This window comes from Epinephelus fuscoguttatus, linkage group LG11 (genome assembly GCF_011397635.1).
Source record: "Epinephelus fuscoguttatus linkage group LG11, E.fuscoguttatus.final_Chr_v1".
NCBI classification, from domain to species: domain Eukaryota; kingdom Metazoa; phylum Chordata; class Actinopteri; order Perciformes; family Serranidae; genus Epinephelus; species Epinephelus fuscoguttatus.
Genome location: NC_064762.1, coordinates 15143709 through 15159539, shown reverse-complemented (window position 1 = coordinate 15159539; position 15831 = coordinate 15143709). Strand labels below are relative to the sequence as shown.

General features: G+C 42.9%; 1 protein-coding gene across 1 annotated transcript; it reads right to left on the bottom strand.

The window, feature by feature from the left end:
- Nucleotides 1-12287: 12287 nt before the first annotated feature.
- fosab (v-fos FBJ murine osteosarcoma viral oncogene homolog Ab) lies at nucleotides 12288-14734 on the bottom strand. The gene is made up of 4 exons (XM_049589575.1): nucleotides 14457-14734; nucleotides 13847-14065; nucleotides 13634-13741; nucleotides 12288-13516 (listed from the first exon to the last, which is right to left on the bottom strand). Exons 1-4 carry the CDS (start codon nucleotides 14586-14588, stop codon nucleotides 12842-12844), a joined length of 1134 nt encoding a protein of 377 aa, XP_049445532.1. The 5' UTR covers nucleotides 14589-14734; the 3' UTR covers nucleotides 12288-12841.
- Nucleotides 14735-15831: the final 1097 nt, after the last annotated feature.

Sequence of the window (15831 nt, the reverse complement as noted above, 5' to 3'; positions counted from 1 at the left end):
GGCCTGACTGGGCCCTCCAGCGCCGCCGCTGACCTGGAGGGAGAAGTACGATTCAACCAGTGACACTCCCTCCCGTGAGGTTAAAGTGAGTTCAACCTGCGTGGGTATGACTGGATAAAAAAAATCAGTTGGGTCCCCTGGATGTTTGGGCAGCTGCCCCATAGGTGTAGATTTCAGGGGAAACACAGGGGACAGAATCCCCTCAATATCTGGAACATGTACAGGGAAGAACAACCTGTCATCAAAGGGGAACACCACCTAAATTAAAAATTACAATATGTTATTTCCATGTCCTAGGATATTTGTGAACATGAGCTACTCTCTGTCAAAGCCAGAAACCAGGAAAGTTATTATCAAACTTATGATGTCATGGGATATAAAGTCTGGAGCTACCATAAACCATAATCGGAACAGAATGTTTTTCTTTTTTATAGCCAAATGAGCTTTGTTCTGGTGTAGTGTCCTCAGCTTTGAATCAGAAAATGCACTCATATAAACAGGATTACTGTGCATCACGCTAACAACAATCACTTCCGGGTACCTTTTGATTTCTGTTGTCATTTTCAGCCATAACTACAATGTTTAAATATATATATAGTTAAATGCAGTGGTCCGAACTATCTGACATTTCTGCTGTGGTTATTTTATGTACTTTTTTGCTTTGTTATCATGCTTGATAAACCATATCTACCAGCGTGGAAGCTAAACTATACTGCTGAAGACAGGGTAACAGCAAAATACATGTTGGCCACCTAAAAAAAATCAATATCTGAGTTACTGTAGGCTAAATTTGAATATTTGCTCTGCCTTATCTTACTTAGTAACCAATCGAGGCAGCAGTAGACCAGCAACTCAGTGTTCTGTGAAGTAAAATGACCGTTTTTGTCAGTGGAGTCCGGCGGCTTTGATGTAATGGCTTCATTTAGTCGTTGGAAAAGATGGTCTGACAGCAAGGTAAAGTGGTGAAAATATTCTAAATATAGCTAACACTTAAAGAATATTGATTTTTATTAGGTGGGCCTAACAAACTAATTGAGGCAATGTCTACTCAGCACCGTTTGATTTTAATGTACGTGATGCATCGCAACTTTGAATTTTAACACTCTAGTTTTTAGAAGGAAGGTGCAGCAGGTCCAGATGGCGCTCAGGGCCAATGGTTATGAGACAAAGATGAAAATACCACTACACTGTAAGTTTAGGACAGACTGACTCACCAGAAGCATCCCAGTGGGAGTCCCAGGCTGCTGAAACATCTAGCCAAAGTCTTCAAGTCACAATTCTCTTAGCACACCATCCAACATCTTAAGATCTCTACTGCTTCTCCCTGAAGACAGAACCCAGAGAGGAAGTGGAGCTTGAGACAGGCAACAGCTGTAGGGAACACTACATCAGTGCAAAGGCAAAGACCCTGGACAAGAGTCTGAATGAACGCCAGAACGTTACTTATCTGTAAATTACAGCACTGATGGGAAAGGGCTCAAAGTCTTTGTCCAGGAGTTAATAGATGGCTGGAGAAAGATCAAGGAGGACAATCAATAAATCAATCAATCAGTTTATTTGTTACATTAAAATATATAAAATACATTTCTAATGACATGTAATCCTGTCAGTTCCTTCAAGTGTGCATTTAAAAAAGTACTGTAATGGTGAATTTAAGATTAGGCAGTCTTAGGCAGTGTTTCATGTAGGATCTTGTGGCATGAGGGTAGAAGCTCCTTAACTCTTAAGGCAGAGTAGACCAGCACCTATGGTGTATTCAGAGGAACAAACCAGTCTTGTTGGGGGCTGTTTCCATTACCAGCCAGTAATGTTACCTGTCAGGACGCTCTTGATGGTGCAGGAGTAGAAATTCCTCAGTAAGTGAGGAGACACTTGGAATTTCCTCAAGTGTCTGAGATGAAACTGTCTTTGCTTTGCCTCTCTCACCACTATTATTACTATTACAACCTTTATTTAAACAGGGAAGGCCGTTGAGAGCGAGCTCTCTTTTACAAGGACGCACTGATTACAGTAAATATACAACAACAGAGGCACACAGAAGTGACAGTATACACAAACAAGTTATAAAACAATAAAAGAATCCAAAGGTTACAGTATGTAAGGACAAGGACGTCAGCATAGGGGACAACATCAGTTGACAGAAAACACGCATTCACGCTGTTTTACGTCAGTCAAAAGGGATTTGAATTGATTAAAAGGGATTAGCTTGTCTAATTTTACAAGCTTCTGCAGATTGTTCCACTTGTGTGGTGCGCAGTATTTAAGAGCCAGTTTCCTGGTGTCAGTATTAACATGACGATTTTCGAGAACCAAATACTCTTGGGAGCAAGTACAGAGGGAATTTGTTCTATGGATTAAAACACATGAAAGATACTCAGGTAGTTTGCAAAGGTGCTTTGTAAATAAATAGCAGTGTTGTTGTTATCTCACTGCCAATTACTACAACCCAACCTTCTCATACAACAAACAATGATGCGTTGAATGCTTTCTACAGTCCTGAGTCATGTCTTATTTCTACAGAAAAATGTCAGTTTGCTTTTAAGTACTTAGTCAGTTCATTAATATGTTTATTAAAACAGATGTCATCAAGCCAGAACCCAAGGTATCTATAAGAGAATACTCTTTTAAATGGTGTCCCATTAAGGCAAGTACTATTCACATCAGTCGAACTGTTTGTCAGTTTTCCAGAGAACAAGATGCATTTGGTTTTATCTGAGTTTCACAGTAATTCAAGATCATTTACAGTTTGCTGTACTGAGTCACTGAGTCAGTATACAACGCCCAGGTCAAGCCCTCAGTGATGTGGACACCAAGGTACTCGAGCTGTCCACTCTCTCCGTAGTTCTTTCACTGCTTCTTCCTCAAGTCTATGATCACCTCCTTAGTTTTGCTGATGTTCAGGAGTAGGTTGCTGACCTAAAACCAGGAGGTCAGAGGCCCTTACTACAAAGCCAGTTCAACTTACCCAGGATATCTTCTTGTTATCTGGCTTGACTAACCCTAACATTGTCCATCTGGATAACTGGCACTATAAAGCTGGTTATCAACTACTTCAGTCAAATCTGGGTTTTCCTATCCAGCTACGAGCACGTTCATGTAAAAGAGGCGGGGGTGGGTGCGAGCGTCGTCTTCAGAACCATGAAAGACGTAGGCTGCTTCATATCATATGTGATGAAACGGTACTGATAGTGTCCCCGACTATGAGATAGTAAAATGTCAGTAGCGTGGGATGTAAATGATACTGGAAACACTGAAAACACTTAAAAAAAAAATTCACTGTCATCCAAGACTTAAATGACGTGCAGGTATCACTAAGCTATGGGCATATGTGACATTAGTATAGAGTACTTTTTGCTGTTTAGTTGGATGATGATGAATATGTCACATAAAACACTTTAAAGTAACACCAGACTGTTTCTGTTGCTGAAGTAAATGGTGTGAAAGTAGTTAATGACTGATGAGGTCTATCTGACCGAAATGTGGCATTTATAATAATAACGGGAGCAAATTAACAGTGTGTGGATTATTTTACTAATAAAATATTATCTGTCTTGTTATTTTGAGCTGCAGTGATGGAATCAGAGTATAAAAGTAGCAACACTGTCACTGTGGACAAAAATAAACTTTGCTTGATTTCAAATCCTGCTAAAATCTTGTGTTTAGTGTGTAAACAATCTCTCCATTTGTTAAAAGCTCTGTACTCAAACCAGTGGAAACAGAGCCCTGGAACAATGAAATGATTCCACTGACCAATAACAGCATATAGGCTCCTGTTTTTTTACCTGTCACGCCAGACTTTTGTCCATGGATGCTTTTTTCCTCAGTGATCTGATTGGTCAGACGTCAGGGTGTTGACAGACTAGGATCTGATACCCTGAAGTTAATCTGCTTCGGAGCAGGTTAGCTGTTCAGCATCAGTTGCTGGTAAAAAGAGAACCAGCTTAGTAGTACTGAAAACCGTGAGTAAACCCCAAAGTTACCTCACTAACTTCAAATCCTGGCTCACAGTACAGGCCCGGGTCATCTACTTCTTTCAGACGGGCCTTACCAGTACATATATTCACACTGAACACCTAAGAGAACAGAGACAGGGTTTACAATCTCTGTCATAAGATAACACCTGAGCTAGCTTGATTTGCTGAAGAATACAGTGAAATGCAGTTGAAAGCTCTGAAAGCTAGTGTCGCAACCTTTGAGTTTACATTACTTTGATACATTTTATGCACCAGGTGTATTTCTAATTGCATACTTCAGATAGGGACAACCTGATCTCATATTTCCTGAAAGAGGACAGTACAAAAAATACAATAGACAGTAAACTACAAATATGCCCCATCACCATGTGCACTCAAGCAGTACAGCACACAGTACAAAGGGCCCAGGAATGCAATAGAGCAATATATCATAACATAGTGGTGGGCTCACTTATTACAGTGAAAATACAGTGGATGTGTTTTAAGCTTTGTGCAGAACGGGCACGGTTCCTGATAAAACCTGAACTGCCCAGAAAGCAAATAGGCCTGGGAGCAACCACAGTCTCTTGTGTCAATACAGTTTAGACACTCTAACAGATAGAAGCCCTGGTTTAAAACAACAACATCACTACAAACACAAAACTCAGTTTAGTAAATGACTTTCTAGTACCAGACTGCAGCACATTTTAAACCTGGGTCCCCCTAGTGGGTCAAAACGGCCACATTCCTGAGCCTAATAATGAGGGAGGCAGAGTGTGGAGAGACACGTACTAACATGTGAGTTCAAGGTAGTGAAATCCACAGCAGATAAATCAGGCGCTTTCATTTTATTAGAGAAGAAAAAACAGCAATCTTAGATAACAGTTTGTGGCACTGGATGTTTTTCAAATCAAGATGAATACACAAATACCTTTTTGCAGGCCCTTGACACCAGTCAGGGTCTGCTGTGGTAGCACTGGTAGTACTGTACTGTACTCAACATGAGATAAAGTCATGATTGGTCTCTGTCATAAGAATAAAAATGTGATCCTGTGTCACACAATGTAAATTCTGAAGGACAGTTGAGATGTACTTTAGATGGATGAGCAATGATTGGTATATTTTTATTATTGTATATTGTTAATACTGCAGTTATAAGATTAGAAACCATCTGTTTTCATTCTACTGTGCTAGTCTTCTAAGTATTCACAATCATCTTATTGATACTTGATCAATTTTCACTCGTATATGTCTTTAATATTACAGTAATTGCATAATAGTCCACCCTGTATATGATAATGGTAAATCCTGGTTACGAAACAGACATATCATGCACAGTGTTGGCTGGGGTATTTTGAAAATCCCAGAAGCTATTATTTTTCTGTCAGCAGCTCAGGGATTACCCAATTACATATGATAGAGCTGTCCAGTTTCCAGGGAAACATCCTTGTTACTGATCCCACGAGACGAGACGAGGACACGCTGCTGTGTGGGGAGTCTGGCACTAAGTGAACAGTAATTATTGGATAGAGAAATCCCTCCAGCATTGTAGCTTAGTGCGTCAAACAGCCGCTAAGAATAGCAAGTCGTACACTCCTCCATGCTAAGGAGATTTTGGGCGAGAAATGAAATTCACAAAACTTTCATGTACCTATGTCAAATCCACATTTTTACATAGTTTACTGAACTCCAGGTGATCTCCTGTCCTCAAGTACATTATGAGCAACATTCACTAAGTATGTCTAAGGGTGAGACGCAGTCTAGGTCACCTGGAAAGATACTATAATAATCTTACTATTGATTGACTAACCCTTTTATGACCTCTGGGCACTGATTCAGCATTGCATGTCATTATGAAAGTCCAGCTTTGCAGAGTGGAATACTTCCTTAAATCAGCATGCATGCTGACGCAAGTCTCTATACACACCCTCCAATTAATTGCCGTCATTCTAATCATATGTGGATGATGAAAGTAGTACAAACAAAAATCAGACCACACACTGATAACAGCACAGAATCCAGACTGAGTTCAAACTTACATCTGGTTTGTCATACAGTGTCACAGATGAACACACAGACCGTGTCATAGAAACTTAATGAATATCTGCATTGTGTCAGTAAAAGCAGTGGCGCGCCCCAAGGGAAGGCTGGGGGGGGAGGGCACGGCCACTGTGATACAATTGCTGCACCCTTGGCGAAAAAAATTAGAGGCAAACTTCACTGTTTTTAAGAGGCTGTGGTGCGCTCATTCTTTGAGATGGAGCAAAGATAGTGGTTTCTTGTGAAACTAGACAAACTGTGACATCCAATGGTACCAACCAACGTCATGTTAGCTTACTGGGAAGGGGGCTAAATGTAACCGGTGGACTCTAGGGTTAAGGTGCAGTGTGGATATCTTCGGCGATGATCTCCATTTATTCCTGACAGTAAGTGGCAAAAACAAAATCCCCCGTCAAACACAACCATACAAACTCAACCCCCTACACAAATTAAGCAACACCAGATTATGTTAGCATAAAATGAACATAGCTTAACACAGTAAAACACGGAAATTACCACAAGAGCAATGTCGCTTACCTCTCCCACTGAGCACAACAGCAAAAAGGGAGAGTTAAGGCAGGAGACACCCCTTTATAGGTTGGGTACCCCAAAGGTGAACGTAGGGGTACAGAAACTGAGAATCAAATGTTCCACATATTGAGTACGGAGGCGGAAAACTGGCATGGTGATTTTGAATTCTCACCTCAAGATATCTGATAAAAATGGGTTGTACAGGTACCCACACGTCTCCCGTAAACTTAAGAGGGTTTGTATTGACCCTTACAATCGATGTACTACTTCAAATTAAAGCCACATATTTGTCTTTTTAAGGAAAAGGACAACCAGGCTATTTGAAGACCAATGAATCGAAAGGATTGAAAAAAGGATTGTTGCCGAACTCACAACATAAGTGTACCGGAATTAGTCTAAATGCACATCAGATAATTGGTAATATTAGCTGTAAAATAAGAAACCGAAGTGCAGGTGTAACCTTTGACTAACAGCATTAACGAATTCCCGACATTCAGTAATGGCTTTTAATTTTGGTGTGCCATCCCAAGATTTCAGTAGCCCCATCTGACTAATCCTATCAAAATTTTCTGGGGTTGCCTATGAGTAAAACAAAGACAGGAACATGTCAGGAACAGATGTCATTTGCTTCAGTGAAAGTGTAATTGGGTGTCATTGTAAATGCCCTACTGAGGAAGTGTATCACTCCGTCACTCAGACAGACTTTCAGCCGCAAGGGGAAGACGCTGAAGTATTCATGGTTTTGTGCAGCTTTCATATCCTCTCCCGACAAAAGCAAGGTATCAGGGGATGGGTTTCCGAGCCAATCTTGGCTGCTGTCGTTGTGGCATGGAGGCAAACTCTGCTGTTTCATCATCATCGCTGTGCTCACAATTACACCCAGGCAGGGATCTCTGTCTGCCTCCCTCCCCTGCTATCCTCATATACTCATCATTTTCTCCTTTCCTCCTCCTGCCCTCGCCTTGCTTTTACTTTCCTCCTCTCTTTCTATCAAGCTTACGCTGCCTGATTCCTCCCCTGGGTTGCAGCACCGACGCAGGTTGGCGTCATAGTGGTCTAATTTTACTGCTGTTGATGCTGATGTTAAAAGAAGCAATAGGCACCTGCTATTTCTGCTGCTACCCCGTCTCCCTGGGGCCGGCAAAGAGGTATTAATAGACAGAGTTATTAGGTGCTGCATGGTCGCACATAGAGGCTCTGCTTAAGTGCAAAGGAAAACAGATAGGTACTCAGAATTCAGCTGTTACACAACACCACAGTGCTAACAAGAGGCTTGGTGAAAGCACTGTTTCAGGCTTCTGCAAGAAAGTAGCATTGTACTTCTGCAACTTTAGTTCCCTAAACTATGTCAAATATCTTATTGTCTTTATATGATTGATGTTGCAGTTTGGAGGAGCAAGCCTGCCTCCATACAGGAAGCGCACTAACAGCTGCTGATATCCTGGCCGTGTTGCACAAAACGGGCGTGCCTACAATGGAAGGGCATAAACGTCAGAGTAAGTTAGTTATTGTGTGACAGTAGTCTTCCATGCTGCATGTCCCTCACGCGCACACACACCACGCATTTCCTGTGTAAAGCCATTAAGCAATCTGCCTTCCGATAATTCTTGACATGGTGAAATATTGATAAAAGGTTAAGTGAGCAAGTGAGGAGGAAGACTGTAGAAGGGAGGGGAAGGAAAGGTTTGATGACAACGTGTGTAACAATAACATGAAATCAATAGATCACCGGATATGATAGTGATGAAACTTCATCAGGAAGCTTGATTAAACTCAGCAGCAAAGCATCACAAAACAGTCATGTTGATAACTCGCCTAGTTTCAACTGAAATGAAATTCATCACTGACTATTGTGTTAGCAATGAATTTACCATCTTTAAATTAGCCTTCTGAAAAACAGTTTTCTGTTTGGGAAATATTGAATCAGTGGATACAGAGCTACAAACACATTTAACCCCCAGCTGACCTCACATGCACCTGGACCAGCTGTAAGATGAAATAAGGCATCCAAATGTTCCAAATTTAACAAAAACTATATGGAAAAAGGAAAAATTGAAGGGACTGTTCACCCCAAAATCAAAAATACATATTTTTTCCTTTTACCTGTAACACTATTTATCAGTCTAGATAGTTTTGGTGTTAGTTGTCGTGTGCTGGACATATCAGCCGTAGAGATGTCTGCCTTCTCTCCAGTATAATGGAACTAGATGGCAATCGGCTTGTGGTGTTTAAAACGGCAAAAAGATACACCTGAAAAACTCAACAGCAATGTCTCTTTCCAGAAATCATGACCTGGTTACTCAAGATAATCCACAGACCTTGTTGTGAGCAGTGCAGCGTAGGAACTATTTTCTTTCTACCAAACTACACCCGGCAACTGTATCACTGCGCAGAGGGAAGTGTGCATCTACTGCTAGCTCACCTAGCACCACTGAACTAGCTAATGTAACAGGGCTGCAGAGGAGGAAGCCATTGATATTTACATCTAAAGCTGTCACCAGCACAAGCCTCTTGTCCATGAGTAGATGCATGCTTCCTTCTGCGCAGTGATATGGTTGGTGGATGTAGTTTGGTAGAAAGAAAATAGCTCCTACATGAAACTGCTCACAACAAGGTCTGTGGATTATCTTGAGTAACCAGGTCATGATTTCTAGAAACATTGCTGCTGTGAGCAGTTTCATGTAGGAACTATTTTCTTATTGTCAAACGCATCATTACGCAGAAGGAAGGGTGCATCGACTCATGAACGAGAGGCTCGTGCTTGTGACAGCGCGAGACATAGACAATAATGCTGTCCTTCTCGGCTGAGCTGTGTCGTTAGCTAGCTCAGTGGTGCTAGGTGAGCTATCAGTAGACGCATGCTTCCTTTTGTGCAGTGATATGATTGGCAGGTGTAGTATGGTAGAAAGAAAATAGTTCCTACGCTACACTGCTCACAACAAGTTCTGTGGATTACCTTGAGTAATCAGGTCATAATTTCTGGACAGAGACATAAATGTTGAGTTTTTCCAAAGGTACTTTTTGGCGTTTTGAACACCACAACCTGAGTGCCATCTAGTTCCATTATATTCAAGAGAAGGCAGACATCTCTACAGCTGATATCTCCAACACTCTACACTCACACCAAAACAATCTAGATCAGGGATGTCAACCCATTGCACAATAACCTCTAAGTGTCAGCAGCTTTAATATTCCCCCTTTTTTTGTGTAAAGAATTACATTACATTCTGTAGACGTTCATCCTTTTACAAAACAGATGAACAACCCGAGATATCTTAAGAAATATAAGTGCAATTTCAACAGGATGTCTCAGCTTTTCCACATTCAGTCAGTCTACTTCTTACTGCCATTAGTCTACATGTGCATTTACCTTGACATTTCCTGATACAGATTCTTTTGAAGTGAAGCTGCCCATTGACGATAGTTTTCCCAATTTTCAGTATCTTTTAACATGATCACAGTAAGTCATTGTTATATCAGAGGACTGTACTTTGCCTCTGCAGCAGATTTACATGAAGTCTGCAACACGTTGTTTAACTTGCTCCTGAAACCTGGCACCTCTTAAGGCCCTGGCACACCAAGCCAACGGTTGGCCATTGGTCAAAGTCGGGCCATGGGTGAGCGTCTGTCGCCCTAGTTTTTGCGGTGTGTCCCGCACCGTTGGCACTTCGGCATCGGCGGCTTTTCAGCCGATTGAGCATGTTGAATCGCCGGCGGAGCATGTCGGTGAGAGAGATCACTCTGATTGGCTGTTCAGGTTTTATTTTCTCACTCCTGTAGCGAGTGAATCTGCCAGTAGTGAAACCGGGGCTAACCGGTGCTTCCTCCTCAGGCTCCACTTCACTCAGCTGCCCGACACACCCGCTGCTTCCTCCCGCTTTAACCTGAATAACAAACTGGCGCTAGTTGTGAGGCTAGCGGAGCGTTAGCCGCAGCATGACCGGAGGGAAGCAGCCAGTTAGCCTCCGCTAGCTTGCCAGCTAGCCCTCGGTCTCTGTTTGGATCCAACCGGAGCACCGAGCCCCGGTTTGTTATTCAGGTTAAAGTGGGAAGAAGCAGCAGGTTTGTCGGGCAGCTGAGTGAAGTGGAGCCTGCGGAGGAAACACCGGGACCTTCTGGATGTAATAGTCTGTGGAGGTGCTGCGGAGCTCGGCTGCACAGATAGGAAACCCCTCGGCTGACAGGATGTACCACTCTCTCACTCCGCTACTTTATCTCATGCATTCCTTGAACTTCCGGTTTCCCTTTATGCGTTATTTCCTCTCACGCAGGCGCAGAACGTACATGCTACTTGGCAGTCAGATGTAGTCTTTGTAGTGTGTTCAAATACAACTGACACAGGGCGACGTGAGGCGACGTAGATGACGCAACAGTTGGCTTTCGTCGTAGTTCTTTGATGTCCGTTTGGTGTGTCGGCACCTTTAGTATAATCATCTGGTGGGCCGGATTGGACTCTCTGGCGGGCCAGTTCTGACCCATGGGCTGTATGTTTGACACCACTGATGTAGATTGAGCACCTCAGGTAGGAGGAAAAGTATATATTTTGTTTTTTTGCAGTGAATCCAATTCAATTTTATTGATAAAGCCCAATATCACACATCAAAATCAAGCCTCAGAGGGCTTTACAGCATACGACATCCCTCTGTCCTTTGGACCCTCACAGCCGATAAGGAAAACTCCCCCCAAAAAACCTTTTAACGGGGGAAGAAATGTCCCTTAAAGACAGTAAAAAAAAAAAAAAAACATAAAAAGGATCTGGGTAGGTCTAAATGCACATCTTGAGTCAGCTGTTATACAATGTGTCTTTCTATCACTATGTTACATTAACACCAATGGGGAAAAGGACAATGTTCTAGACTATCTGTCAATTTCTCAATCACCATCTTCCTAATTAGCTATTTGCTTGTGTCCTATTCATTATGCATGGCACATTAGTATTCATTTTGGCCCAGCTGTGCTTCCAGAGGAGGTGTTTTACTTTTGGGAATGAGGAGTTAGATCAGTCTGAATGAAAACGCTTTGTGTCCAGCTGTCTGCACGACCCACAGAAGTCAAACTGCTGCCTGTGTTCTCATGAATTATTTCTGAGGACTCTTGTCTTGCATTGTGCTGTAACTCACATGTGCGTCTTTCACAGTCGGAGGTGATATTTTTTGCGACCTTCCGAGGGAACAGAATACACTAAACCGACGTAGACGGTGGTTAAGACGCTGCTTTCGGATCCTCTTGCGATTGTCCTGTATAACCGTATGTGTGCAGCGGTTGTCTTGCAACGACCCAAAACATATTGTTTCGCTTAGGGAAGCAATGCATCACGTTCTTTCCTCTCTCTCCTATATTCCAAATACTCAAATCTGATTATCTGTGTGGAGAAAAACCCCGAGACAAGTAACTTCGATCTATGTGTTTTGTGCGGAAAAAGCCCGTCTGCATTCTGCTGGCAAACAGCAGAAGCAGCGTCTTCGCAGCGTTCTATATTTGGGCACGGAAGTAGGGTACGACGTCATCGCGCTATGCTTGCAGATTTAAAAAAATGGAAAGAACGCACTGACGTAGGAGCCCTGACGTATAGTTAACCTTGGCAACAGACGGAACAATAAATAGAGCCAGTGGAGGTGCAGGAAAAATACTGCTATCCCATATGGAGGCTAATTTTAGACATTATTTTAATTGTCTGTTGCATAAAAATGGAGCTGCTGTCACATCTCAGCACAGAGAACATGTTCATGAGTGCATGTAATGAGAAAAGTGCAAAACAGATAATTGAATTTAAATATCACTATCTTTTATTTACATATTTTACAAACAACATTCATCTTTTTTTTTACTCTCTGTAAAAAAATAAATCTCATAAATTAAAACCACGTATGTTTTCACAGAAAACTTCATACTAAGATAGACCACTCAGACCATCATGGTTAAGACAAGGAACGTCAGTTTTTAAGGTTTTTTTTTTTTTTTTTTTTTTTTCCACAAACGTTTCACAATTACTCTCACATTCCATCAACCAGAAAACAAACTGGATCAATAATAACTATTGCTCTGAACACACATCAACACTACAACAAAGTTTTTTGTTATCTAGCACCATAAAATCATATATGAACTCATAATACGACTAGGTGGTATTAGTTGAAACATGCTTTGTAACTTGCTACATCGGTGTTATAGGCAAGTATAAGATAAAGGCGAATAAAATCATAAATAATTTGCTTCCTGGTTTAAGTCCATTCCATAGCCCTGTGATCTGCACATCTATCTCATACACCAAGAAAATGTGCTTGATAGGAAGTATTATTGTTTTTGTGGAAGAGTCTTTAAAGGGCCAGCAGGGTAGGGGAGCTGAGGGAATCGGAGGACTGGTCGTTGCTGTTGCTTCCTCTCCTGTGGGCGATGCCACAGGTGGGGAAGGTCTCAGCCTCTGGGAAGGTAAACACAAACGAAGACGTGTAGGTGGTGCAGGCTGGCGTGCAGGTCACCACGGGTGTGCACAGGGGCTCAAAGTCACCGTTATTGGCTGTGGCGTGAAGGGGCTCCCAGTCCTGAGTTGTGTACAGGGAGTTGGACAGGTCGACCTCCGGGACTGACCGCGCTGACTCCATCTCCGTCTTTGCCAGCAGGTCCAGAGACTCCTCCAGGACGGAGGACTCCAGGTCTGCCATCTTGATGGCGCTGCTGGAGATGGTGGCGGTGGAGAGGACGGAGTTTGTAGTGGAGAAGAGGGAGTTGGAGGTTGAGGTGTAGGTTGGCTGGCTGGAAGCGATAGTGGTTGCCTTTGGGGTGGTGGTCTCTGACTGGGAGGACACGGCGGTGGACAGGCAGGGGTGGGCGGGAGAAAGGGAGACCACAGAGAAGTCGCTGTCCAGCTCTGAGGGGATTTTGCAGATGGGCTGATGGGCAGCCAGAATGAACTCAAGCCTTTCCTTCTCCTTCAACAGATTAGCAATATCATTCTGCAGATTGGACTTCTCATCCTCCAGCTGATCAGTTTCCTGCACGGGGGAGAGAAAAAGAGGAAGTGGCATGAGCTTAGCTGTTGGATAACACTTCTAGTAGCTGTGGCGAGGAATGCATTTTGATGACTGATGGTAAATCTGTGGCATACTTACAGCTTGCAGACTGTCTGTAAGCTCTCTCCTCCTGTTGCGGCATTTGGCTGCTGCCTGCTTGTTCCTCTCTCTGCGAACTCTCTTCTTCTCTTCCTCCTCAGGTGAACACTGCACATAAGACAAGAAAAAGTTAGCTCCATGATAACTCACACTCTGTAACACTGAAGTCACTATTTATTATGTAACACTTGAAGTGCATGGCGAGATAATTACCTGTTCTGCTCTGCCCCTCTTGGCAGAGTTATGAGCCTTGGATGCAGACCTCATGCCTGGTCTGGTGTATGCTGGGCTGGGGCTGTAGGGGTGAGGTCTGTGAGAGGGGGCCACTGAGGAGATCAAAGGCTGGACCATCCACTGCAGATCCGGGCTTGTTGAAATGGCTGTGACAGTGGGGATGAAGGAGGCACTTGATGCTGTCAGGTCAGTGAAATCCTGTGGGCAATGAAGGAAGAGGATCATGAGTACATTTTGGTATACTTTGAGGAAGGGGGGGATGCAGCATTGCAGGATGAGCTATAAAAAGCCGGGTGGTTTAAAAATATCCATATGATGTCAGATGTGACGTTACAGTCTCTCTATGGGGTTTCCAGGTGGATGAATGAAGCGCGCCTTGCACTGTGTGCAGCGCAGGTCAACAGGCTATTTCAAGCACAACTTAACATTGACAATTAATATTAATCAGTCAGCTTCTAGTTATGATTTAAACTTTATGAGAATAGTAAAAGCTAGACTGAGCTTTATTTCTCCAAGTTGCATGCACTTAAACACATGTAAAGATCTTATACATTGTAATAAAAGTTGAATAATATGTGACTGGACATACCTGAGACTGGGGGGATCCCATGCTGGAGTAAGATCCGGCTGGTGACGGAAAGTATCCCACATTGTCCCCGGACGGGGAAGCGGTGCTGCAGCGGGAGGAATCGCACTCCGTGTTGAAAGAGGTAAACATCATCGTTCCCCAAAAAACCAAGCAGGAAGATCCAAACAAATGTAAACTTGAGATGAGGAAATCCTTCTGTGAGGTTTGGGAAAGACTCTTTAAATCGCCGCTCTCGTTATATTCTCTCTTGTCGGTGTTCTGCTACTGAAAGTTTGAATACCAACTCTGAGAGATCGGGCCTCTTATATAGCCTGAGAAGGACCGGCCGAATGACGTCGGCAAAGGGGGAGCGCTCTTCACCCGACACCGCGAGGAAAAAAACACCAAAACACTCACATAACAACGCGGCGATAAAAACAACCATCACTTATACACTCTTTAAATACACTTAAATACACATATACAACCCTTATATGTAGTGTTTAAACACAAAAAGTCACATTTAATAATGTTTTATGAACTCACCCTCGAGAAATGGAATATTCCAGGAACGGGATCCCCGATACGTAATTTTCCAAATATGGTGGGTTCATCCTGTAAAGGGGCGCGGCCTTATGGGAAACACCATCTGAGATTGGCTTACAGCGACATGACGTTATGTAAGACAACAAACACAGCGGCTGTTGTGAAAACTGAAGAACTGGGATAATGGTCATCTAAAGTACAGCCTACACAGCAGAGGACAGCAAAGATAAATATGAACACCGGGATTTGTCTGTTCTGATCTGAGAATATCAAACAGACGCAATGAAACACGCAGTAATGGGCTGTTTTAACACTGAATAACTCATCAAAATGTTATTATCTGTATCAAGACTATGACTATACTTCACCTCTCTTACTAAGGCAGCCTTTAATGGATTTTTATGGAGGCATAACTTTATAGAAAACCATTTCATCAAGCTGTGGGTTGAGAAACTTGCAGGGTTCAATCAAGGTACTGTGCTATTGTGTCTCATATAGTATGAGCAGTGAAACAAAAGGTGGCTGCTGACACATTCTCTGTCCTCCACCAGTCTGTTTAACACTGATCCATTTTAATAAAGCACAACTATCAGGCAGAGCTCCACCAACTCAATACCTCCTCCGACTCCAACTGCTCTCACCATGACCACTTTGCAACTCCCCGGCGTCATTCCCATTCCCTGGACATCACAGCTGAGCACATCGACCAGGCGGACACGTCCAGACTCCTACTGTTCCCTAACATAGACCACATCTTCCTGTCTGAACAAGCAGTTTGCCAGCAGTGCCAGCAAATACTAGCACTCAGCATCAACGTGAGGAAGGTGAAGGCAAATGTAACAGGCTGTAG